Source organism: Lepus europaeus, chromosome 21 (assembly GCF_033115175.1).
Source record: "Lepus europaeus isolate LE1 chromosome 21, mLepTim1.pri, whole genome shotgun sequence".
In the NCBI taxonomy this organism is placed as follows: Eukaryota; Metazoa; Chordata; class Mammalia; order Lagomorpha; family Leporidae; genus Lepus; species Lepus europaeus.
Genome location: NC_084847.1, coordinates 55,034,002 through 55,057,560, shown reverse-complemented (window position 1 = coordinate 55,057,560; position 23,559 = coordinate 55,034,002). Strand labels below are relative to the sequence as shown.

Genomic DNA, 23,559 nt, shown 5'->3' with positions numbered 1-23,559 from the left:
CCCACACGCCCCCCAGCCGAAAAGCTAGGGCCAGACCCTAGACCCAGATCCTGACAGCCTGAGGCCCTTGGGCTGTGTCGGAGCCACCTGGAGGAATGACGGCCTCCAGGTGGGCTGGGTGCGAGCGAGCTATGGGTGGCAGGGGCGGCTGCCCCCATCCCAGGGTGCTGCTTCCACAGGGAGGAGGCCCCCAGCGCCTGCCTTCTCCCACAGCCTTCCAGGCACAGCCAATGTCCTACTCTGATGCTCTGATTCCAGACTCCGCCCGGGCTCCCTATCGGGGTTATGGTCCAGCCCCGCCTGACACGGGAATATCCCACTCTGTCTGCACCCTCCACCCTCCCCCGCAGCGTCCACGCATGACAGAGGCTGGGGCCACACGGGTGGTGCCTGGAACACACAAGCTTTATCCAGCAGGAATGGCGGTGGTTCATGAAAGTGACGGCACGGCAGTGTGGGTTCTAGCACAGAATCGGAGAGCAAACGGTGACAGCCACAGAGCCCCGCCCCTGCTGTCTTGCCCGTCCCTGCCCCACAGGTGCAGGCTGCACACCTGAGCTCAATCCTCACCACCCTTAGCACCTGCTCTCTCCTCTGCGGGGCCTCCCCCACGTCCCTGGGCTCCCCTGCCACCGCCCCGGGGGACAGCTGGGAAGGCAGGGCTGCCGCACCCTACCACCTGCTCCCCTGGGATCCAGGTCCCCAGGGACTCCACCTCTCCTTTTCCTCAACAGAAACTGTGTCACTCGCAAAGTCTCATCCTGCTCTCCTCTAGCTCCCAGCAAACAGGCAGGGAAGGTGGTGGCCTCCAGAGGCAACCTGGGAGCTGCGGGGACAATGCACGGGGTGGGGGTAGGAGCTGGGCAGGGGGCCAGACTGCATTGTGTTCCAATTCAGGTGCATCCCAGCAGGTGCCTCGGCAGATACAGAGCGAGACGCCTATGGGACATGTGTGAGTGCGTGTTGCTGTGTGTGTTTCTGAGTGGTTGTGTGAGTGTGTGTGTGTGTGTCTGTGTCCGCACTCATGGAGTGAGCAATCTTTCCTTATGTATCTACTCCCAACAGCCTCCGGACAGACGACAGCCAGGCTAGTATGAGAGGGATGGGTGAGGCGCAGCGGGACCCAGTGGTCCGGGAACAGGGACAACACCTGTTGTTGGCAGGGTCCTCTGTGGCAGGCGGTGGGCTGAGGGTAACTGAGCAGGGCTTGTGGTACAGATGGGCACATGGTCTGGAGGGGGTGGCAAGCGCTGGCCTGTACAGACAGATACCCCCCCCCCCACAACGCGTGAACCCCCGCCGCTCAGGGGCACGTGCCCGAGTCAGTGGCGCTCACACAGTGTAAGTTTTGACGGACTTGTAGAGGGGTGGGAGCAGCCCGTGGTTCTCGCGGACGATCTCCAGGTACTCGGACGGGGTCTCCAGCAAGAAGGGCCCGCAGCACATCTGGCAGCAGCACCTGACCCCAGAGGGCGGCTCCGGGTTCTTGTCAGACATGGGGGAAAAGTCAAAATCAGCCACCTATGGTGAACAAAACCCCACGGGTCAATGAGCCGCCCACCACAAGCGCCGTCAGCGGAAGGTGGCCTTACGAGCTCAGCTGCCTTGCGGGCATCATGCACATGAGGAGATCCGTCACGGCGCCTTCGGGGCCACATCTCCCCAAGCCCCAGGGCCGTGCTTGAAGGTCAAGACCACCCCCCTCCAGGCATCCTGGCCTGGTCCCCCAGGGACCCTTCCTAAACAGCCTACGGAACACCCACCTCCACCATGTCCTTTTGCTGGGTAGCGTTGCGAAGAGTCATGTACATGATGAAGGCCAGCATCACGGTGATCAGCGTGGCGCACGGAAAAGCAAAGACGGCTGGCTGGATGCCTGGGAGGGAGAGACCTGGGAACTAGAACAAGGAGGTGGGGAGCTGGTGCCGAAGGCTGGTCCTCGGGCACAGTGGTGGGGAGCAGAGGCAGCCCCCAGTGGTCGTATTTTTCTCTCATGTGTGTGCATCTTGACCAGGCAGCCAGAACAGGCAAGCCCAGGGCTCAACACAAAATAAACGAGGAGGCATGTGGATTTGAAAAGAGAAGCGTGTCCACAAGTCATGGGATGGTCACTTCCAAGAGGGGCAGCTGCACGCCCTGACCCTGGAGTGTGGGCTGGACTCGGTCATTGGTTAGCTCCCAGCGCAGAGCAGGCAGCAGGCAAGGTGACAAGTTCAAGGCTCAAGTTGAGGCCACACAACACTCACAGGTGCTTCCTACTCGCAAGTGCTTTGGGGAAGGGGAGAGACACTGTGACAGCATCCCCCTTGTGAGGGCAGCTCCCACTTCCAGCTCAGCCTCCCTCCCCTGTACCCCAAACTCTTGCTAGGAAGCAGACGGGTGGAGAAGCCAGCACGGGCAGTTAGGTGGTCCTGCGGTCAGTGCCGGTTCTGGCCAGGCCACGCGATGCATCTGCTGGCCCGTGGAGATGCGATGCTGTGAGAGGCTGGGATGTGCCTGGCACTGGGCGGGCGGTGGGGAAATGTGCATTCCTGCTGGATTCAGGGAGTCCCTGGGGCTCAGTGCCAGGGGGTGCTGGAGGCATCAGGGCCCAAGGCCCCCGGTGAGGTCCATACGGCCACCCAGGGCCCGGAATGGGGCACGGCGTCTGCTCGGAGAGGGACTGTGGAGGGTAGGAGGGGACAAGGGCAGTGCTGGACGCACCTGCAGGGCCAACCTGGAGGGCAGATGCAGCTGGCAGGGTTTAACATGAGTTCAGGAGCAGCAGGAAGACCTCGTACCCCAGAGGAGAGCCCTGGGCCAGCAGCTTGGAGCCTGGACTTTGGCTCCGGCTGCCAGCCACTCCTGTTGCCCCCGTGTGCCTTCGTTTACCCTTTTGTAGCATGACAGGAGGAACAGGTTGGGCATCAGAGAAAGGCCACCCTTAGGGGCCTGGGGTCTGACTTCCTCCTCTGTGTATGGACATGGTGTTCTGTGTCCTAGAGTTCCCCTGGGGAGTGGAACATCACTCTGTCGTCAGCTGATCCTATGACCGTAAGCCGGCAGCCAGGCCCGATGACGGACTTGGGGAAGCCCTTCCAGAAGGAGCTGGCTGGGCTCCTCTCGCTCCCTGGAGGACACCACAGGCTGGGAGCTGGGCCAGGGCGGGGGAACCGTGTGATTGGGGCTCATTGAGGGTGTCTGTCTCGGGATACGTGGAGGAGATGATGCTGGTGACAGAGAGGTGGACGTAGGGTGACTCTGGGGCAGCAGTTCAGCAACAGTGGTGTTGCCCAGATGGTTGGCGCAGGGGCTGGTGGTGTCTGGTGGAGTGGTCACAGGATCTGCTGTTACAGCTGAGTGGTTACAGAAGGGGTCAGGGGTAGCTGAGGCAATTCTAGCTATTGGGAGTGACGGCAGCACCGGAAGAGTGGTCAGCGATGTGTGTGGTCATGGTGGGAGTGAGCGGTTGTTGGTGTGTGGTGCTGGTGTCCATGGTGTTGGCAGAGTTGATGGGTGTGTGGCCTCGGTGGGAGTGACTGGTTGTTGGTGTGGTGTGTGGTGCTGGTGTCCACGGTTTTGGCAGAGTTGATGGGTGTGTGGCCTCGGTGGGAGGGAGTGGTTGTTGGTGTGTGGTGCTGGTGTCCACGGTTTTGGCAGAGTTGATGGGTGTGTGGCCTCGGTGGGAGTGAGTGGTTGTTGGTGTGTGGTACTGGTGTCCATGGTGGTATTGGCAAAGTTGATGGGTGTATGGTCATGGTGGGAGGGAGTGGTTGTTGGTGTGTGGTGCTGGTGTGGTACTGGCAGAGTTGATGGGTGTGTGGTCATGATGGGAGTGAGTGGTTGTTGGTGTGTGGTACTGGTGTGGTACTGGCAGAGTTGATGGGTGTGTGGTCATGGTGGGAGTGAGTGGTTGTTGGTGTGTGGTTCTGGTGTCCATGGTGTTGGCAGAGTTGATGGGTGTGTGGCCTCGGTGGGAGGGAGTGGTTGTTGGTTTGTGGTGCTGTATCCATGGTGTTGGCAGAGTTGTTGGGTGTGTGGTCATGGTGGGAGGGAGTGGTTGTTGGTGTGTGGTACTGGTGTGGTACTGGCAGAGTTGATGGGTGTGTGGTCACGATGGGAGTGAGTGGTTGTTGGTGTGTGGTACTGGTGTCCATGGTGGTATTGGCAAAGTTGATAGGTGTGTGGTCATGGTGGGAGGGAGTGGTTGTTGGTTTGTGGTGCTGTATCCATGGTGTTGGCAGAGTTGTTGGGTGTGTGGTCATGGTGGGAGTGAGTGGTTGTTGGTGTGTGGTACTGTATCCATGGTGTTGGCAGAGTTGATGGGTGTGTGGCCTCGGTGGGAGGGAGTGGTTGTTGGTGTGTGGTGCTGGTGTCCATGGTGTTGGCAGAGTTGATGGGTGTGTGGCCTCGGTGGGAGGGAGTGGTTGTTGGTGTGTGGTGCTGGTGTCCATGGTGTTGGCAGAGTTGATGGGTGTGTGGCCTCGGTGGGAGGGAGTGGTTGTTGGTGTGTGGTGCTGGTGTCCATGGTGTTGGCAGAGTTGATGGGTGTGTGGTCACGGTGGGAATGAGTGGTTGTTGGTTTGTGGTGCTGTATCCATGGTGTTGGCAGAGTTGATGGTGTGTGGCCTCGGTGGGAGGGAGTGGTTGTTGGTGTGTGGTGCTGGTGTCCATGGTGTTGGCGGAGTTGATGGGTGTGGTCATGGTGGGAGTGAGCGGTTGTTGCTGTGTGGTGCTGGTGTGGTGTTGGCCTGGCTAAGCTGGTCAGTGGTGGTGGTGGTGGTTGCTGGGGCTGGCTGAGTCTATGGTGCTCTGCCGGGGGGGGGGGGGGCTGGTGCTGACTTTGGTGGGGCTGGTTGACCGGGGCACGCTGGTGGAGGTGGTGGCAGGACTGCCAGGTCCTTGCTGCCCGTGTCACTTACTGGAGGGCCACACCTGGATTCTGTGGTACTGGTGCGTCCTGCTGACGACGTTCTCGGCTCGGATGCTGAAGCAGTAGTCCCCCGGGTCCCGGAAGGTGTGGGTCAGGTTGTAAGCTGTGCTGGCCACGGCCACAGGGTGGCACTCCCCTTCCTCCAGCGGGAGGCACTGAGGCTTGAGACGCCAGCACACGGTCAGGGGCGGGCTGCGGGCAATGTGGACAGGTTTTCAGAAGCAGCTCCCCCAGGAGGATGAGCTCGGAGCACGTCCAGGGCAGGCCGGGTGGGCACCGGGCTGTGCTCAGCTGAGTATTTCCAGACCAACAGAACAACACAGTGATGTGGAAGAGGCAGCCCCGGGCCTCAAGGGGGTCCCAGGCTGGCAGGGCCATCAAGCATATGCCTGGACTGCCATAACGAGTGCTCACGTGTTGAACTCAGTGCTCACGGCCTGAACTCTGATCCCCACATTGCCGTCTCTTTCTCTCTCTCCTCTGTGGCCTCGCTTCCTCTCATGTGTGCGGGAGTGGGGCCCACAGCCTGATGCAGGCTGGTCCCTGACCACTGACCTCTACACAGGTACCCCTGCTTCCTCGCTCACTAAAAACCCAGCTGCACACCTCACTCAGAGCCTGGGCTGGTCCAGCCAAGCAGGTGCACCTGCAACAGGCCCCTGTGTCCATGCCTTCGGGGGCCACCCCACCCTGCACACAGCCCTGGAAGCAGAGGTTCTGTGGTGTCCACGCCTATCTCTCCAGCTTCTAGAATGGCGCATGGCCAGAGCCCCCTCTGCCGACCTCTGCTGGCTGCCCTGTACAAGCTGGAAGGTAGCACAGACTTTCTGAGGATGGGCAGGGAAGGGAGAGAGGGAGAGGGAGAGGGCACGAGCTGGACAGGCAAAGGCCACGGGGCTGGAAAACAGATGCACCCCATCTGTGGACGGCTTTACACAGGAGCCATCCCTTCCCCTGCCTTTGCCTCGATGCCCACCACCCCAACATGTCCACACTCCTGCCAGGGCACAGCTGTCATCCCAGCAGCCCCCCGACTTAGGGCTCATCATGGGATGCGACAGCAGGCTCAGGGCATCTGTTAGAGAGAGAGCAGGTGCCACAGGGCAGTTCACTCACCTCCCCAGGAAGTTCAAGGTCACTGTCATCTTTTGGAAGGTCTGGATCAGGGTGGGCCCCAGCACTTGGATGCCCCGAAGGGTTTCTGTAAAGGCAGAGAGAACCCCGTCAGGCCAGGCTGGTGGCCTGGGCCACGTGGCCGCCACTCAGGGGAGGGTCCAGGGCACCCCCTGGGTTCTGTCCTGCCCCATCAGCAGCAGGTGTGCAGCCAACTCAGAGGGAGAAGCTTGGAGAAGCAGGCAGAGGCCGACTCACGCTCACTGCCACCGAGCCACGAGCCGTGCCTGGGAGAATACCTTCCCCCGGCCCTCGTCCCGTTAGCAAGCACCAGGAAGCCTTCCATAGCTGCCCGAGTTCTGCTGCCCCCGTGCCCAAGCTGGAGCAAGACCAGGCACGGGTACTCCCTCCGGGGGCCGGGGGCCCGGGGCCCGGGGCTCACGGCTCACCCTGCAGCTTCAGTGAGGCGGAGAAGTCGCCGGTCTTCTGCACAACGCCCATGGTGGCGCCCGGCTTGGCTTGCTGCCACTCGGCCACCACCTTGAGCTTCACCGTGAAGGTCCCGATGATGGAGTAGTTGTAGTAGACCACAGCATCTTCGGTCACCATCAGGGTCCTGCGCGGTGACAGAGGGAAGAGGGGAGAAAGATGATGGGAACTTGCTTCCCCTGCCTGTGGCTCGGGTGACGCGTGGGACCTCTTGCACTCAGCGGAGGCTGTACAGACACGCGGGCTAGCAGTTAGCACACCCGTCCCCACAGCAGTAGCCCCAGAGCCCCAGGACAGCTGGCCCATGTCACAGACGACAAAACTGGGGCCAGGGAGGGCAGAGAAGGCTCTGATACGGATGATGGGTTCCATGTTCTCCCGGGGCAGTAGGGACAGCCCATCGGCCTCAATCAGGAGCACACAGCCCAGTTCTCAACATTGCAGACTGTCAGAATCACCCAGGGGTTCGTTTGTTAATTTTTACTGATTTGTTATTTATTTGAAAGGCGGAGAGACAGGCAGAGATTTCCATCTGCAGGTTCACTCTCCAGATGCCCACGACAGCTGAAGCTGGGCTAGACCGAAGCCAGGAGCCTGAAACTCTATCCAGGTCTCCCATGTGGGTGGCCGGGGCCCAGTGACTTGAGCCGTCCCCTGCTGCCCCCACCAGGGTGCACATCAGCGGGAAGCTGGAAGTGGATACAGAGCCAAGACTCGAACCCGGGCACCCTGATGGGGATGTGGATGTGCCAAGGGGCGTCTTCGCGGCTGCCCCTCTCTGGGGTTTGCTGTGCCAGCTGCCAGTGCCGTCACCTGCGCTGGCACCTGCACGTCCTGGGTCCCACCGGGCCCTCAGTCCCCCGCTGGAGAACCTGGTGAAGTGGCTGCCGGCTGCCGGTGGAAGAGCTGCCCGGGAAGTATGTGGGGCCCAGCCAGGAGTCTGACAGAGATACAGGAGGCGAGAAGCATCGGCGTTGGCACGAGGACACACCGGGCTTGATCTCAGCTCCGGGTTCCGTGACTCGGGCCTCACTTCTTGGCCCTCCCTCACAGAGGACGACAGAAGCACATCGGGTGCACCACAGCCAGCTCCTCCCCCCACGTCCCCGAGTCTCTCCAAGGAAGTTGAATAGCCGTATGTACGAGGGTGCTTCGAAATGTTCACAGATAATGGAATTCAAGATGTTCTTACGGGGGCCGGCACTATGGCACAGTGCCTCCACCTGCGGCACCAGCATCCCATATGGGCGCCGGTTCTAGTCCCAGCTGCTGCTCTTCCAATCCAGCTCTCTGCTGTGGCCTGGGAAAGCAGTAGAAGGTGGCACCTGCGTGGGAGACCCAGAAGAAGCTCCTGGCTTAGGATTGGCGCAGCTCCAGCTATTGTGGCCATTTGGAGAGTGAACCAGTGGGTGGAAGACCTTTCTCTCTGTCTCTCCCTCTCACTGTCTGTAACTCTACCTCTCAAATAAATAAATAAACATTTTTTAAAGAAATGTTTATGTTGGTGCAAAACATGGAAACTCAGGCAGAGTCTTTTATATTAGTTGTATTTTCCAGAGTTATTGGAAACCTTTCGTACTGATCTATTTCAAATTTTTTTTGCACCAACTAAATGTACCTTTTAATTCCATTTTCCACGAACTATTTGAAGTACCCTGATAAATAAATGATTTGATTATATGAACATTAGAATCTTTGTCATACTCCAAAAAATTACTCAGTTACCCCTACTGGAATGTCAGCGGTTTGTGTTACTGGGGAGAGGGGAAGTGGACAGGTGACGGCCAGCTGTGAGCAGCCTGGGCCTGGGGCGCCCGCCCACCACCCGAGCTGAGACCTCTCAGTAGCTCTGGCTTTGCTCCACAGAGAATCGAGAGCATCTCCGGGCACACGTGTCCCCAGGTTTCTCAGAAACACTGTGTTTGCTTTATGAGTAGGGGTCCCGTCTTTACCTCCTGACTTCCTACTGCTGCGTATGCAAGCTGCGGACACTGGGATGGGAGTCAGGCCAGCACTGGGCTGCCGCCCGGAGGCCCCTGTACTACAGTGGCTGGCTGAGTCCTCACTCCTCCGCCTTTTTTTTTTTTTTTTTTTAAGATTTTATTTATTTGAGAGTCAGAGTTACAGTGAGAGGTAGAGAGACAGAGAGAGGGCTTCCTTCCACTGGTTCACTCCCCAAATGACCACAATGGCCAGGGCTGAGCCAATCTGAAGCCAGGAGCTTCTTCCGGGTCTCCCACGCAGGTGCAGGGGCCCAAGGACCTGCGCCATCCTCTATTGATTACCCAGGCCATAGCAGAAAGCTGGATCGGAAGTGGAGTGGTCAAGACTTGAACCGCCGCACATATGGGATGCCAGCACTGCAGGCGGTGGCTTTACCCGCTACACCACAGCGCCGCCCCTCTTCCACTTCTGATCCAGCTTCCTGGCGGTGCCCACCTCAAGGAGGCAGCTGATGGTGGCTCACATATGTGGGCCCCTGTCACCCACATGGTGGCATGGGAGACTTGGATGGAGTTCTGAGCTCTTGGCTTCGGCTGGCATTTGGGGAGTGAACCAGCAGATGAAGGATCTCTTTCTCTCTCTTTCATATAAAATGAAAAAATAATATTTTAATTAGAAAGTTATAGACAATTTCATTTGGTTACTTTATTCTTTTTTTTAACTTGTGCTTTTAAAAATCACTTGGGAGGGTGACGCTGTGGCATAGTGGGTAGAGCCCACTACACCACCTACAGAGCCACCTACAGTGCCAGCATCCCATATGGGCACTGGTTCGAGTCCCAGCTGCTCCACTTCCAATCCAGCTCTCTGCTATGTCCTGGGAAAGCAGCAGAAGATGGCCCAAGTCCTTGGGCCCCTGCAGCCGCAATGCGGGGTGGGGGTGGGGGTCCCAGAAAAAGCTCCTGGCTTTAGCCTGGCCCAGCCCTAGCCATTGTGGTCACTTGGGGAGTGAACCAGCAGTTGGAAGACCTCTCTGTCTCTTCTTCTCTCTCATTCTAACTCTGTCTTTCAAAGAAAATAAATGGATCTTTAAAAAAAAAAGTTTAAAAAAAATTACTTGGGAGTTAGAGGCAAGAGAGGCAGAGCTCCCATCTGCTAGTTTGACCTGTGAAGAACAAAGGAGCATCCGTTTTCACTGTGGAACATACAAGGACATTTAAACATCTTGGAAGAAAATGGAATTCAGGGCAGGCATTTGGCCTAGCCATTGAGATGCCAGTTAAAATGCCTGTGTCCCATATTGGAGAGCCTGGGTTCCATCCTTGGCTCCAGCTCCTGCCACCTGCTCGAGACCTTACCCTAGGAGGCAGTGGTGATGGCTCCCGTAGTGGGGTCCCCGCCGCCCACGTGAGGGACTTGGTTTGAATTCCCTGTTCCTCCCCAGCCCAGGGCATCACTGGCATTGGGGGAGAAAACCAGCAGACAGCAACTCTCTCTTTGTATCTCTCCAACTCTCTGTCACTCAAGTAAATACATGAAAATGGAATTAAGAGATAAATTTATTTTTGTGCAAAAATTTTTTTGAAATCATGCCTACTTTTGGATAACACACTTTTTTGAGCCATGTTCATTTTGTAGAATAATCGAGATGCTTGCTTTCTTGGTTTGTGTTCTGCAAGACATTCTATCATTCCAGGAGAATTACTGGATTTTTAAAATGATTTGTCATTTATTAATTTTAATTTTATCTGGGAGGCAGAGAGATAGACAGATCTTCCATCTGCTGGTTTTCTTCCCAAATGCCTGCAAAAGCCAAGGTTAGGCCAGGCCAAAGCTAGGATGCTGGAGCTCCATCCACGTCTCCCACGTGGGTGGCAGGGACCCAGATAGATATCTGAGCCACCGTCGGCACGAAGCTGGAGTTGGCAGTGGACGTGGGACCTGAACCCAGCACTCTGACACAGCACCCCAAGCAGCGTCCTAACCTCTTTGTCAGATGCCTGCCCCAAGTTACAGGATCTTTGGGAGTTTAAACTGGGGCTGTGCACAGAGCTGGCATCCCACATGTGCATGGGTTCCAGTCCTGGCTGTTCCACTTCCAATGCAGCTCCCAGAAGAGGTGCCTGGGAAGGCAGCAGAAGATGGCCCAAGTGCTTGGGCCCCTGCACCCAGGTGGGAGACCTGGAGAAAGCTCCTGGCTCCTGGCTTTGGATTGGCTCAGGTCTGGCTGTTACAACCATTTGGGGAGAGAACCAGCGGATGCAAGACCTTTCTCTCTGACTCTCCCTCTCTCTGTCTATAACTCTACTTCTCAAATAAATAATCTTCGTAAAAAAAAAAAAAATTGCAGAGCCCTAGGCTGGCTAACTGGATAGAACACTGAGAGATTTCCTGACATCCATTGGCAGAAAAGCAAAGGCAGCCCTAATTGTGAGTGACAATTCTATACCAACTTGTTGAGTCACGCGGATGTTATTAGCCCATCTTTCGGAAGGGGACAAGGGCTCCCTAAGGTGCCATGCACCCACACCTCCTTACCTGTAATATGGGGTTAATGGCAGTTACCTATCAGGCTGAGTGTGAAGATCAGGCCACATCGCGTGTTTAATGTCCATGTACAGGAAGTGCTCTCTGCTGCTGGGTTGGGGGGAGGGCTGAGGCTCTCTGAAAGAGGGGAGACTAGCATCTCCCCATAAAGCAAGGGAAGCAAGTGCGACAGGAAGTTTCTCAGGGCTGCGGGCCAGTTCCCAAGCCCATCACGATGGGTGCAGAGCCTCTGCCAGCCTCGTGGACTGAGCAGCCTCACTGTGGACAGTGTGGCGTGGCCCAGCCTGGTGCCCGATCCTCTCTCGTGCTGCCTCCTGCAGCCTGGCTCATTCCAGCACCTGGGTTCCACCTGTACCTGCGTGGGCTGCTGGGCACCCTTCGAAGTCAAATGGGAAAACTGCCCACCGTGGCCTTCCTGAAGGGGCTGCTGTGGGTGCTGGTGGCCTCTTTTACGTGGCTATGACGACCTCCCAGGCAGGGGCAGCGATGGACGGATGCTCCCAGGGGCCCCGGGCTGGCCACAGAGGGCAGGCCAGAGCCAAGCGGGGCACCACGGGGGCCGGGACATACCCATCTCCGAAGTCCCAGCTGTAGAGGAACGAGGCGCTCTTGAAGAAGTCGCTGGGGTCGTGGAGCAAGAAGGCGACTTTGAGGACCGTCTTGGTGAGGTAGGAGCTGGGCCAGGGCAGGGAGCTGTTCTGGGTCACCACGAGGGTCCCCACCAGAGAATCTGGGAGAGACAGGGAAGGGTGAGTCCACGGAGGTACAGGGACCTGGCGGGCGGCTGGTCGACCCGGCTCCCTGCTGGCAGAGCTGGGCGGTGTCCAGCTCGTGGTCCCTGCCGCAGGAATGCAGGTGGACAATCAGAGTGGGCGTCACGGGCACGGCTTTTGCTCCTGCCCCCCACTTCTGCCAGGACCTGAACCTCCAACCAGAAGGAAATGCACAGGCGTTGGAGGGAACTTTGGGGAAACGGTTCAAAATGTTTCTGAGCCCACAAAAATGAGCAGCTGTACTGGCTGCATCTCCACACCTGGCCTGGTGGGTCATGCCAGGCCACTGTCCGGTGTCTCCGTCTCTAAGACAAAATGTTGATTTTTTTTTTTCCTCCCCACAAAAGCCGGAAGTAAGGCATGCTCTTCAGAGCTCATATGGAAATGCCCAGAAGTAGGGTAATAAAAAAAGACCCTAGTACCACTCAAACGCTGCCTCTGGCACTGTGAGGGACTGGCATTCACGTGTATTTAATGCACATATATGTTAAACACAATGTATAGCATTTAGGATACAAGTCTGTGCTTCGATTTTTTAATACATAATTTTACAAGCATGGGCATTGACCCCTGACATTGCAAAGTCCTGTGTCATTGTTATTACGAGTTGTACAGATTCTTTCAATATAGTTAACCGGTCGCCTCGTGGCTACATACTTGGCTCGTTTGTATCTTCTTTTGCTATTGTAAACACCATTGCAATGAACACCTTCGTGCATCAAGCACTACCCAGATACAGGTTTGCTTCCTCATGATAAATTCTTCCTTGGGCTGTCAGCTCCAAAAAGCAAGAGCACAGAGAGCCCCCTTGGAATAAAATGGAGATAGGGGATGGGTGGATGGATGGAAAGATAGAAAGATAGAAGACAGACAGAGACAGAAAATAGATGATAGGAGGTGGATATAAGTAGGTGGAAGATAGCTATAGGTGATGGAAGACACATAGACGACAGATGATAGGAGATACAGGTAATAGATACAGAAGCTAGGTATGGATAGAAGATGGAAGACAGATGCATGTAGATCTAGAGAGTCAACAGAAAGGAGACATGATGGTAGCCAGGGAAGAGACGGGGAGATGGCTGAATGAGTGCTTGGACCAAAGACCAGCATAACCCATGACTGGCACGGCACACGGATCGCCTGCTCTCCATGGGGCCACAGTCATCGTGTCTACAGCAGCACAACCCTGCTGCCATGGGAATTTGCATTTCCTGATTCTTAGCTCAGCTGACCATGGAGGAGGACCCTGAGGGCAAATTAGCAAACAGGAAAGGACCCTCCCTCCCCACCCCCTGCCCCGCCAGCACCTGTGATGGTGAGGACAGTGAAGCTCCTGGCCACGGGCGGGCACATCCAGCAGTCGGTGGCGGTGACCCATACGGACACAGGGAAGTCGCCAGGCAGGTTGCCCAGCACGCGGATGGTGGAGGTGAGCTCCTTCTCCGTCTTACTGGTGAGCACCAACGGGCTGTGGATCCAGTGGAAGCGGTACAGGTGGGTGTCAGGGGGCGTGGCCAGGCTGCCGTTGTCCTTGGCCACCAGGCTGGCCGAGACGGTCACCTCTGCTCCAGTGGTGGCTGGGCCGTCGGTGGTGAGATTGAGTTCATACGGGCCTAGGAGTCCAGAAACACAAGACTGGGTTTTAGGAGGGGGCGTGGCAGGGAGTCCCAGGGCCACCTCTGATCCCATTTCACAGGTGGAGAGACTGAGACTTGGGTGACTCAAGGGTCACAGGGTTAATTCACCGTCAAACCAAGATTCAAGCCTGCCCCCAAATGACAGCCCCTTCCCAGTGTCCCCAAGTCGTGTTTCCTGTGACACCAGCCAAGCAAAGACTTATAGACCACGTGTGTGGCTCAGGCCAGACCAGACTCACGCCTCGGCCTTCTAGTCTCTGGAGGGGCCACCAGACCTGTCCCGGCTCGACACCTGCTATTAGGAAATTGCCACTACAGGGGCCGGCACTGTGGCACAGTAGGTTAATCAGTCGCCTGCAATGCCTGCATCCTATACAGTGCAGTTCGAGACTCGGCTGCTGCATTTCCGATCCAGCTCTTTGCTGTGGCCTGGGAAAGCAGTGGAGGATGGCCCAAGTCCTTGGGCTCCTGCACCCGCATGGGAGACCCGGAAGAAGCTGTTGGCTCCTGGCCTCAGATCGGCTCAGCTCTGGCTGTTGTGGCCATTTGGGGAGTGAAAGAGCAGATGGAAGACCTCTCTCTCTGTCACATTTCCAAATTAATAAAACCCTTGTAAAAAGAAATTGCCACCACCACTAACTCACTCTGTGGCACTGGGCTGTGCACATCAAAGCCTAAGTCTGAGAGGTGAAGTGGAATGAAAGACATGGCATTAATTCTTCTTCAACTACTGCAGGCAGGTATTTTATCATATACACAAGATTTTATTTTTTTGAGATTTATTTATTTGAAAGGCAGAATGAGAGAGAGAGAGAGAGAGAGAGAGAGAGAGCGAGAGAGCGCGAGAGCGAGCTTCCACCTACTGATTCATGCCAATGGCTGGAGCTGAACTAGGCTGAAGTCAGGAGCCAGGAACCTCTTCTGGGTCTCCCATGTAGGTGCAGGGGCCCAAGCACTTGGGCCATCCTCTGCTGCTTTCCCAGGCCACAGCAGAGAGCTGGATGGGAAGTGGAGCAGCTGGGTCTCGAACCGGCGCCCATATGGGATGCTGGTGTTAAAGGCAGCAGCTTTACCCACTATGCCACAGTGCCAGGCCCTAAACAAGCTCTTAAATGAAGGTTTGCTTCCTTCAAAACAGACCCTGTTAGAGCCTGGAGGTCCCCTCTAGTGCAGGGGCCAGCCATTTCTCCCTTGTCTCATTCCCAAGTCCTTCAAGTGAGAGGTTGCATGTTGGCACTGGTCACCGTGGTAGCCATGAGCCACATGTGGCTCTGTGAGTTCCCGTTAGAGTGAAACATGACTGAAAGCCCAGCTTCTCTGTCACACTAGCCTCATCTGAAGAGGTCAAGGGCAGCACTAACGGCCACCCTGGTGCTGGTCACCTCCAGGATTCCTGCCAGGGCCAACCCTGGAACTAGGGGATTCTAGCTAGGACGAGCCCACAGCTCTTAGGGGAGCCTGCGTAGTATACTGTAGGGTGCAGGCAGACAGCAGGGCCTCGGCACATGGAATGGAGGCCAGGTAAGGGGTTCTTAAGATAACATGGTCTATGGGGCTTGTGCTGTGGCATAGCGGGTAAAGCCACCACTTACTGCGCCGGCATCCCATATGGGCGCCGGTTCGAGTCCCGGCTGCTCCACTTCTGATCCGGCTCTCTGCTATGGCCTGGGAAAGCAGAAGATGGTCCAAGTCCTTGGGCCCCTGCACCCACGCGGAAAACTCGGAGGAAGCTCCTGGCTCCTGGTTTCTGGCTTCGGGCCAGCCTAGTTCTGACCATTGTGGCCACCTAGTCTCTGTCTGACTGTCTGTCTCTGTCTCTGTCTCTCTCTCTGCCTCCGCTCTCTGTAACTCTGCCTTTCAAATAAACAAACAAACAAACAAAAAAAAAAAACAAAACAAAACACCGCGTGCTGGGGCTGATGTCGTGGTGCAGGGGTGAGGCCGCCACTTGCTATGCCGGCATCGCATACAACAGGCACTGGTTCAAATCCCGGCTGCTCTGCTTCCTTTCCAGCTCCTGCTAATGCACCTGGGAAAGCAGCAGATGGTGGCCCAAGTACCTGGGCCACCCACATGGGGAACCCAGGTGGAGGGCCTGGCTCTTGGCTTGAGTATGGCGCAGACCTGGCTGCTGTGGCCATTTGCAGAATGAACCGGCAGATGAAGATCTCTCTCTGTCTTATTTCTCTGCCTTCCAAATAAGTAAATCTTTTAAAAACAAATAAAACAAGGGCCGGTTGGCCGGCGCCGTGGCTCACTAGGCTAATCCTCCGCCTTGCGGCGCCGGCACACCGGGTTCTAGTCCCGGTCGGGGCGCCGGTTCTGTCCCAGTTGCTCCTCTTCCAGGCCAGCTCTCTGCTGTGGCCCGGGAGTACAGTGGAGGATGGCCCAGGTGCTTGGGCCCTGCACCCACATGGGAGACCAGAAGAAGCAACTGGCTCCTGCCATCGGATCAGCGCGGTGCGCCAGCCACAGCGGCCATTGGAGGGTGAACCAATGGCAAAAGGAAGACCTTTCTCTCTCTCTCTCTCTCTCTCTCTCTCTCTCACTGTCCACTCTGCCTGTCCAAAAAAAAAAAAAAAAAAAAACCAAATAAATAAAACAGCATCCCCTACCACATGGAAGAGAAGAGAAACAGAAAAATCTGAAGAAAGAAAAACCTAAGATTTAAATTTTTACTGAAAATTAGAACAGCAGCAGCCACGGTTACCCTGCTTTGTCACTTCCTGTCACACGCAGCATCCCTCAGCATCCATGGATACTTAGGTCCCCTCCAGGACGGGATGCAGTGTTCACATTTAATTTACACACATCTTACACAGTCACCTGGAGCTCACCAGGACGCTATAGAAACAGGTGTTATGCTGTTCTGTTTAGGGAACAAAGAACAGCCTGGACCTGCGCAGTACAGAACCACTGTTTTGGATATTTTTGATCCATGGTTGAATCCATGGATATAGAACCCACAGATACGGATGCCGGATCTGTATGGGTTTACATTTTGAATCACGCTCTTTATCTAAGATTATATATTTCACTTTTGTGTCATGGGCACTTTCTCAAGTCCTTATTCTTCAAGTATCTTAGATAGTGGCATAAAATTGTTATAACAAGGTAAGATTTTAACAATAAATTCCTTGGGGCTGGCATTGTGGCATAGCACGCGCCATCTGAGATGCTGGCATCCCAAATGGGCACTGGTTTGTGTCCCAGCTGCTCCACTTTCAATCCAGTTCTCTGGGCCCCTGCCACCTACGTGGGAGACCCAGATGAAGCTCCTGGCTTTGGCCTGGCACATCCCTGGCTGTTGTAGCCATTTGAGGAGTGACCCAGTGGAGGGAAGACCTCTGTCTCTCCCTCTCTCTCTGTAGCTCTGACTTTCAAATAATTCTTTAAAAAAAAAAAGTTTATTTCCATCATAATAGCAACACAAAGGGTCTTTAAAAAGTCTGTGGAAATATTTATTATGAAAAAAACTGCATGGACTTCAAATTTTTTGCACCAAAATAAATCTTTTTTTAAAAAAGATTTTATTTATTTGAGAGATAGAGTTACCAAGAGAGGAAGAAGCAGAGAGAGAGAGAGAGAGGTCTTCCACCTGCTGGTTCACTTCCCAGATGGCCTCAGTGGAGCTGAGTCTGTTGAAGTCAGGAGCCAGGAGCTTCTTCCAGGTCTCCCACGCAGGTGCAGGGGCCCAAGGACTTGGGACATCTTCTTCTTTCCCAGGCCACAGCAGAGAGCTGGATCGGAAGTGGAGCAGCCGGAACTTAAACCGGTGCCCATATGGGATTCCGGTGCCATAGATGGAGGCTTAGCCCACTATGCCACAGCACTGGCCTCTAAACCTATCTTTTTAAAAAGATTTATTTTTTATTTATTGGAAAGCCAGAGTGCTGATTCATTCCACAAATGTCCAGGGCTGGTCCAGGCTGAAGCCAGGAGCCAGGTTCTCCATCCTTGTCTCCCATGTGGGTGGCAGGGGCCCAAGCACTTGAGCCATCTTCTGCCACTTTCCCAGGTGCATTATCAGGGAGCTGGATCAGAAGCAGAGCAGTTGGGACTCGACCTGGCACTCTGATATAGGATACCTGCATGGCCAGTGGCCAGCTGACCTGCTGCACCACAACACCAGCCCCCAAATTTATCTATTTATTTTAAATTTTTTATTTATTACTTGAAAGGCAGAGTTGCAGAGAGAGGGAGAGACAGAGAGAAAGGTTTTCCATTTGCTGGTTCGCTCCCTAGATGACTGCAAAGACCAGAGCTGCACCAATCAGGAGCCAGGAGCTTCTTCCTGGTCTTCCACGGGGGTGCAGGGGCCCAAGCACTTGGCCATCTTCTGCTTTCCTAGTCCATCAGCAGGGACCTGGATCAGAAGTGGAGCAGCGAGGACTTGAACCGGCGCCCATATGGGGTGGTGGCACCACAGGCAGATGCTTAACCTACTGTGCCACAGCACCAGCCCCCAAGATTATCTTTTAATTCCACTTTCCTACAAGTGTTTTTGAAGTTTGCTTTGATGGATGCATAAAGAACATCAGAACAGCCTCATGGACCCACCTCCCAAAGGCAACAGTTGTCAAATCATTCACATTTTAGCCATCGCCATACCCTGCACGCAATTATTTTTTTAATATTTATTCATTTACTTGAAAGTCAGAGTTACACAGAGAAGGAGAGGCAGAGAGAGAGAGAGAGAGAGAGAGAGAGAGAGAGAGAGGTCTCCCATCCCCCCTGGTTTACTCCCCAGTTGGTCACAATGGCTGGAGCTGCGCCGATCCGAAGCCAGGAGCCAGGAGCTTCTTCTTGGTCTCTCATACGGGTGCAGGGGCCCAAGCACTTGGGCCATCCTCCACTGCTTTCCCAGGCCATAGCAGAGAGCTGGATCAGAAGGGGAGCAGCTGGGGCTCGAACTGGTTCCCATACAGGATGCTGGCACTGCAGGCAGTGGCTTTACCTGCTACGCTACAGTACTGGCCCCACATTTTTTTTTAAGATTTGTTTTTATTTGAAGGTCAGAGTTACAGAGACAGAGAGGGTTTCCATCCACTAGCTAAAACAGCTGGGACTGAGCCAGGCTGAAGTCAGGAGCCTGGCGTTCCAACTGGGTCTCCCACGTGAGTAGCAAAAGCCCAAGAACTTGGGCCATCTTCTGCTGCTTTCCCAGGCCATAGCACGGAGCAGGAAGTGGAGCAGCCGGGACTCAAGCCGGAGCTGTATGGGATGCCGGCACTGCAGATGGCGGCTTTACCCACTGTGCCACAGTGCTGGCCCCACAAGTGCTTCTTAAAAGCAGACGGAACCCAGGGCCAGATTCTCCTCCTGAGCTCTGGCCCCTGCACCACCCAGCACAGAAAATACCACTTACAGGCAACGACACTTAAATTACTCCAATGTGTTGGCTTTCAGAGAAAGGTAGGCAGGGAGTGACGGACAGAGTCTTAACCCCAAGCATTGCCACCTCTCCGGCACTGCGATGGTGGCTTCTCCTCGGGACCCTGAGGCCAGCAGGAGCCTCCTGGCCTGGCCGCGGTCCCTGGGGCAGAACCCTGTTTCCCCTCCCCCTTGTCAGGGAGGCAGCATGGAGCCAGGCTGTAGAGATGAGGGGCCACCTCCTCCCTCCTCTCTCTGCTCCCAGCACCCTAGGGGCCACCTCCTCCCTCCTCTCTCTGCTCCCAGCACCCTCCTATCCCTCCACCCCCAGCCAAGGAGCGTGGGCAGGAGCAAGGCTGGCAGGTGGCAGGGATGTTCAGCTACGGCTAATGGCCATCCAGCATGCGCAGCGAGATGGACGCCTGTCAGCTCGCGGCAGACCTGTTGCCAAGGGAATGGAAGCAGGAGGGCGGCCGGCTGGGGGGAGGGGAGAGGCAGCAGTCACAGCCTCCAGGCAGCTCCTGGGAGCCTGCTACAAACCCAGCTACCAGGAGGCTTTTCTCCCTGCTGCTCTTAAAAAACAGGTGCTTCAAGGGCGCTGGGCGGCGCTGCTGCTCAGGGCTCTTGGAGGTGTCCAGAGAAGCAGGGCTGCCCCAGGCTGTGAAAGTTTTGCTAAAATGTGGCTGAACGAACCAAGTGCTGAGCCTGCTGCTCCACCCAAGCAAATTCATCTTCCCGGGCCCTGGTGCAGCCAAGGCAACGCCTGGGGATGCGGGGGAGCTGGGAGAGGGCTCCAAGGGGCCTCACCTGCCCCAGAGCCAGGGCAAAGGGGCACTGTCCCCCAAGCCTAGCCCTGGAATAAACTCCTGCCTACCAAGCCCCCAGGGCTTCCACACTGACCAACAATACAGCTTTTGTGGGGTGCTGAATGTTCTAGAAAAACGGCTGTACCAGTTCTTGGGCATCATATGTAGATGGTCCACGACTACCTCAATGAGCCAATGGTGCAGTGTGTGGACTGGGGATGCAAAGCCCTGGTGCCCGATGCAGCCATGCAGGCAGACCCTCCTGGGGTGCGGGTAGGGGGTGCTGGAAGAGGCTTTCTCCACCTAACAGTGCAACCGGCCTGCCTGGGAACCACAGGTCTTTCCAAGAACCGATCCCCTGTTCTTTTCCTCTTGGTCTTTCCGATTTAGTTTTTTAACGGAGGACAATACCACTTTCTGGACACCTAAAAACCTAAAAACCTATGGAGGAGAGACCCCTCCCATTTGTACAGAAGTGCCCGAGCCAGCCAGCGAGGGCAGAAGGGCTCAGTTCTCCAAATGCATTCCTTCCTAGATGCAGGTTTTTATGGTGCCTGGGGCTTGCCTTGCACAAATACGCATCAGGATCCCCTCCTCTCTCCACCTCTCTTTGATGGGATGGGTGGGCAGGCGGCCAGGGAAGGCCGCTGGTTGCTGTGGGACCCGCGCAGCCGCCCGCGCGTAGACCCGACCCTCGAACGCGCTCCAACGGGAGTCCCTTCCTTGGTCCCAAGACAGGCAAAACGACCGGAAGGGAGGTGGGCGCTCGGAGGAACCTGGCAGATGGGGTCCATTTTGGGAAGCACTCGGGGAGGACATGGTAGATGGGCCTCCTGGCTTTAAACTCGCAGCCCCCCACGGCACACCCCCCAAAAGGCCCCCACGACGGGGACCAAAACCTCTCCAAAAACGCGACATTGTTGCACAAAAATACTACTCAGCAGGACAACCTGTCTGCGCTTCCCGGGGCGGGGGTGGGGGCGTCATGGCTGGCCTGGGCACCCCGACCCCCAGCCTCGCCGCGCTCTCCCCCAGGGACCCAATGTCCCCCAAGCGATCAGGAGGGGCGCGCCGCCCACCCCGCGTGCTTCCCGGGGCAGGGTCCGCGGGGCCTGGAAACGGGGCCCCTGGGGAGTCCCCTCAAACGCCGGGAGGGAGGCAGGGGGCGTCGCGGCGGCCTCCGGGAACGCGGGAGGCGCGCGCAGGGCGCTCGGCGCCGGCTGCGCAGCCCAGGCCCGGCCCGCACATCCCCTTACCTGCGGCCACCCTCGCCGGCGCCGAGGGCAGGAGGCAGGCGAGCCAGAGCAGGCGGCCGAGGCGCGACCACACGGCTGGGGCCATGGCGGGGCTCAGAGCCAGCCGGAGGAGGGCGGCGGCGGCGGCAGCGGAGGCTCTTGTGCCGGGAGGCGCGGGCGCCACGCGCGCTCGTCCTCGCCCGGGGCCGCGGTGTCGCTGCGCGTCGCCGCCGCCGCCGCCGCTGTCCGCACCTTGCCGCGCGACCCCGGCCCACGTCAGCCTGTCCGCCGAGCCGCGCCCCCTCCCCGTGTCCCTGCCGGGGCTCCGCGGCCCGGTCGTTCTCCGCCCACGTCCGCACAGGCCGGGTCTGACTCAGCGTCTCCAGGGGCGCGCGCAGGACCCGTGGGGGGCTCGCTGCACGCTTGGAGATGCCGCTCTCACAGTGCCCCTGGGTGCCAGGCGCTGAGCAAAAGGCCTGGAAGCCCTGCAGACCTTGGGGCTTGAGCGCACAGGCGTGAGGGTCTGGGGTCTTGCCCCCGCTTAGCCACCCCCTGCACCTGCTGTGAAATGGGGCTTGTGCTCACACTTGCGCCCATGGTCACTTCATTGTCAGGAGGGTCAGACGCCGCCACGAAGGGGGACCTGTCGCTCTTTGGTGTCAGCATATGCCACCTCTTAGCTGTCCTGGCCGGGCTGGGTTAAACCCTAGGCGACCTTAGCCTGTGTCCTGGTCTCAGCTGGGCCTCTGGACGGCTGAATTCCTGGGCAAGGGATGGTCCCATTGCCCAGGGGGTCTGGGGGGCTTCTTCTGCCTGATGGGCACCAGTGGACCACAAGCAGGTGACTTGCTAAGGGCATGGCTCCTGTCTCTGGGACAGCTGTGGGCTCCCCTGAGGATGGGTCCCCACTGCTTTCTCATGGCAATGGAGAGGAAACAGAGTTGAGTGAGCCCCTTAGGGAGCTGGCCAGATGTCACCCCTCCTCCCCATCTTCCACCACAGTGGTGAGGCATAGCAGGCCTAGGAGTTGGACACTTTGTTTCCCTCGGAGTGTTACCCGGCCTTGGAAAAGCCACTTTCCTCTCTCTGCCTCGCCTCCCCTTTTTCCTTTAGCATGAGGCTCATATGTGTGAGTCCAGACCCCAGCAGGACACGGCAAAGACCACCACCGGACAGTGCGCAGGATGCAGCCCGCGTGAGCTCGTGTTGGTTGTCTCTGTGGCTTTGCCTGTGTGTCTGGCGTTTAATGTGCCGAGAAGAAATTAAAAGGGTCAGTTACAGAGTTTCAAATAGTTAAGACCATTGTGCTTTATCTGAAGGTCGATTGTTAGTGGTTGGTGCACTGGGTTAATCCCCCTTCCACAGCCGGCATCGCATAGGAACCGCAGCTGGAGTCCCAGCTTCTCTGCTCTCCATCCAGCTCCCTGCTAATGTACCGAGTACCTGGGCCCCTGCCACCCACGTGGGAGATCCTAATGGAGCTCCAGGCTCCTGGCTTTGGCCAGGACCAATCCTGGCCATTGCCGCCATTTGGGAACTGAACCTGTGTATGGAAGATCTCTCTCTCTTTCTCCTTCTCTCCTCTATAACTGTTCCTTTCAAATAAATAAATCCCTATTTTAAAAAAGAAATATAATTCAAGCCATGGATATAACTTTTTAAAGTTCCCTTTGGCCACATTAAAAAAAAAAAAAAAAAGAAGGTGAGATCAATTATAATGCTCTAGTAAGCTCAAGATATTCAAAATTCCATTTCAGCATATGATGAATATGCAAGTGATTGGTAAGAGCTTCCCCCTCTCTCCACAAGACGTCGTGGGAGCATCAGGTGCAGGGCTGTTCACTCATGCTTGGGGGTGTCGTGGCATAGCAGGTAAAGCCCCTTCCTGCAATGCCGCCGCCCCATAAGGGCACCGGTTCGAGTCCCGGCTGCTCCACCTTCGATCCAGCTCCTGGCTAATGGCCTTGAAAGAGCAGTGAAAAATGACCCAAGTGTTTGGGTCCCTGCCACTCCTTTGGGAGACCTGGATGAAGTTCCTGGCTCCTGGCTTTGGCCTGGCACAATGCTGGCTGTTGCAATCATCTGGGGGAGTGAACCAGCGAATGAACAATCTCTCTGTCTCTCCCTCTCTCTCTGTAACTCTACCTTTCAAATAAATAAATCTTTAAAAAAAAATCATGCTTGGGGAAGGCTCTAGGCAGGGACAAGCTCCCAGAGCTAGCCTGCAGGAAGACAGGGTAAGGTAAAGGCAAGCAGGACTCCTGGCCACCAGGGGGCAGTGGAGGGGGGCCTGGCCTCCGGGTGGCTGTCAATCCTTTCATGAGTGAGGTCAAAGCCTTCATTGTATTACTGTTTCTAGCCCTTGCCTATCTTCCTGCTGGTCTTCTTGCTTTTTGTTTGTTGAAGTTTTTATTTAGTAGAGCCATTAAGCCTTTGACTAGAATATAAGTTTGAAATAAGATGAATAATTAAAATACTAAGTCGAAAAAATATAAAATAAATCAATAGTTTAAAACATAACAATGGCCGGCGCCATGGCTCAACAGGCTAATCCTCCACCTAGCGGCGCCGGCACACCGGGTTCTAGTCCTGGTTGGGGCGCCGGATTCTGTCCCGGTTGCTCCTCTTCCAGGCCAGCTCTCTGCTGTGGCCCGGGAGTGCAGTGGAGGATGGCCCAGGTCCTTGGGCCCTGCACCCCATGGGAGACCAGGAGAAGCACCTGGCTCC

General features: G+C 56.2%; 1 protein-coding gene across 4 annotated transcripts; it reads right to left on the bottom strand.

Moving 5' to 3' along the window:
• Positions 1-394: 394 nt before the first annotated feature.
• On the bottom strand, positions 395-20,938 carry TMEM130 (transmembrane protein 130). 4 transcript variants are annotated; one of them, XM_062180041.1, is made up of 8 exons: positions 20,854-20,938; positions 13,089-13,394; positions 11,576-11,735; positions 6,475-6,641; positions 6,029-6,113; positions 4,902-5,104; positions 1,764-1,891; positions 395-1,521 (listed from the first exon to the last, which is right to left on the bottom strand). In XM_062180041.1, exons 1-8 carry the CDS (start codon positions 20,936-20,938, stop codon positions 1,333-1,335), a joined length of 1,323 nt encoding a protein of 440 aa, XP_062036025.1. In that variant the 3' UTR covers positions 395-1,332. The 4 variants fall into 4 exon arrangements, with proteins under 4 accessions (XP_062036025.1, XP_062036027.1, XP_062036026.1 ...); XM_062180043.1 differs by having other exon boundaries at positions 395-1,485; XM_062180042.1 differs by having other exon boundaries at positions 1,764-1,876.
• Positions 20,939-23,559: the final 2,621 nt, after the last annotated feature.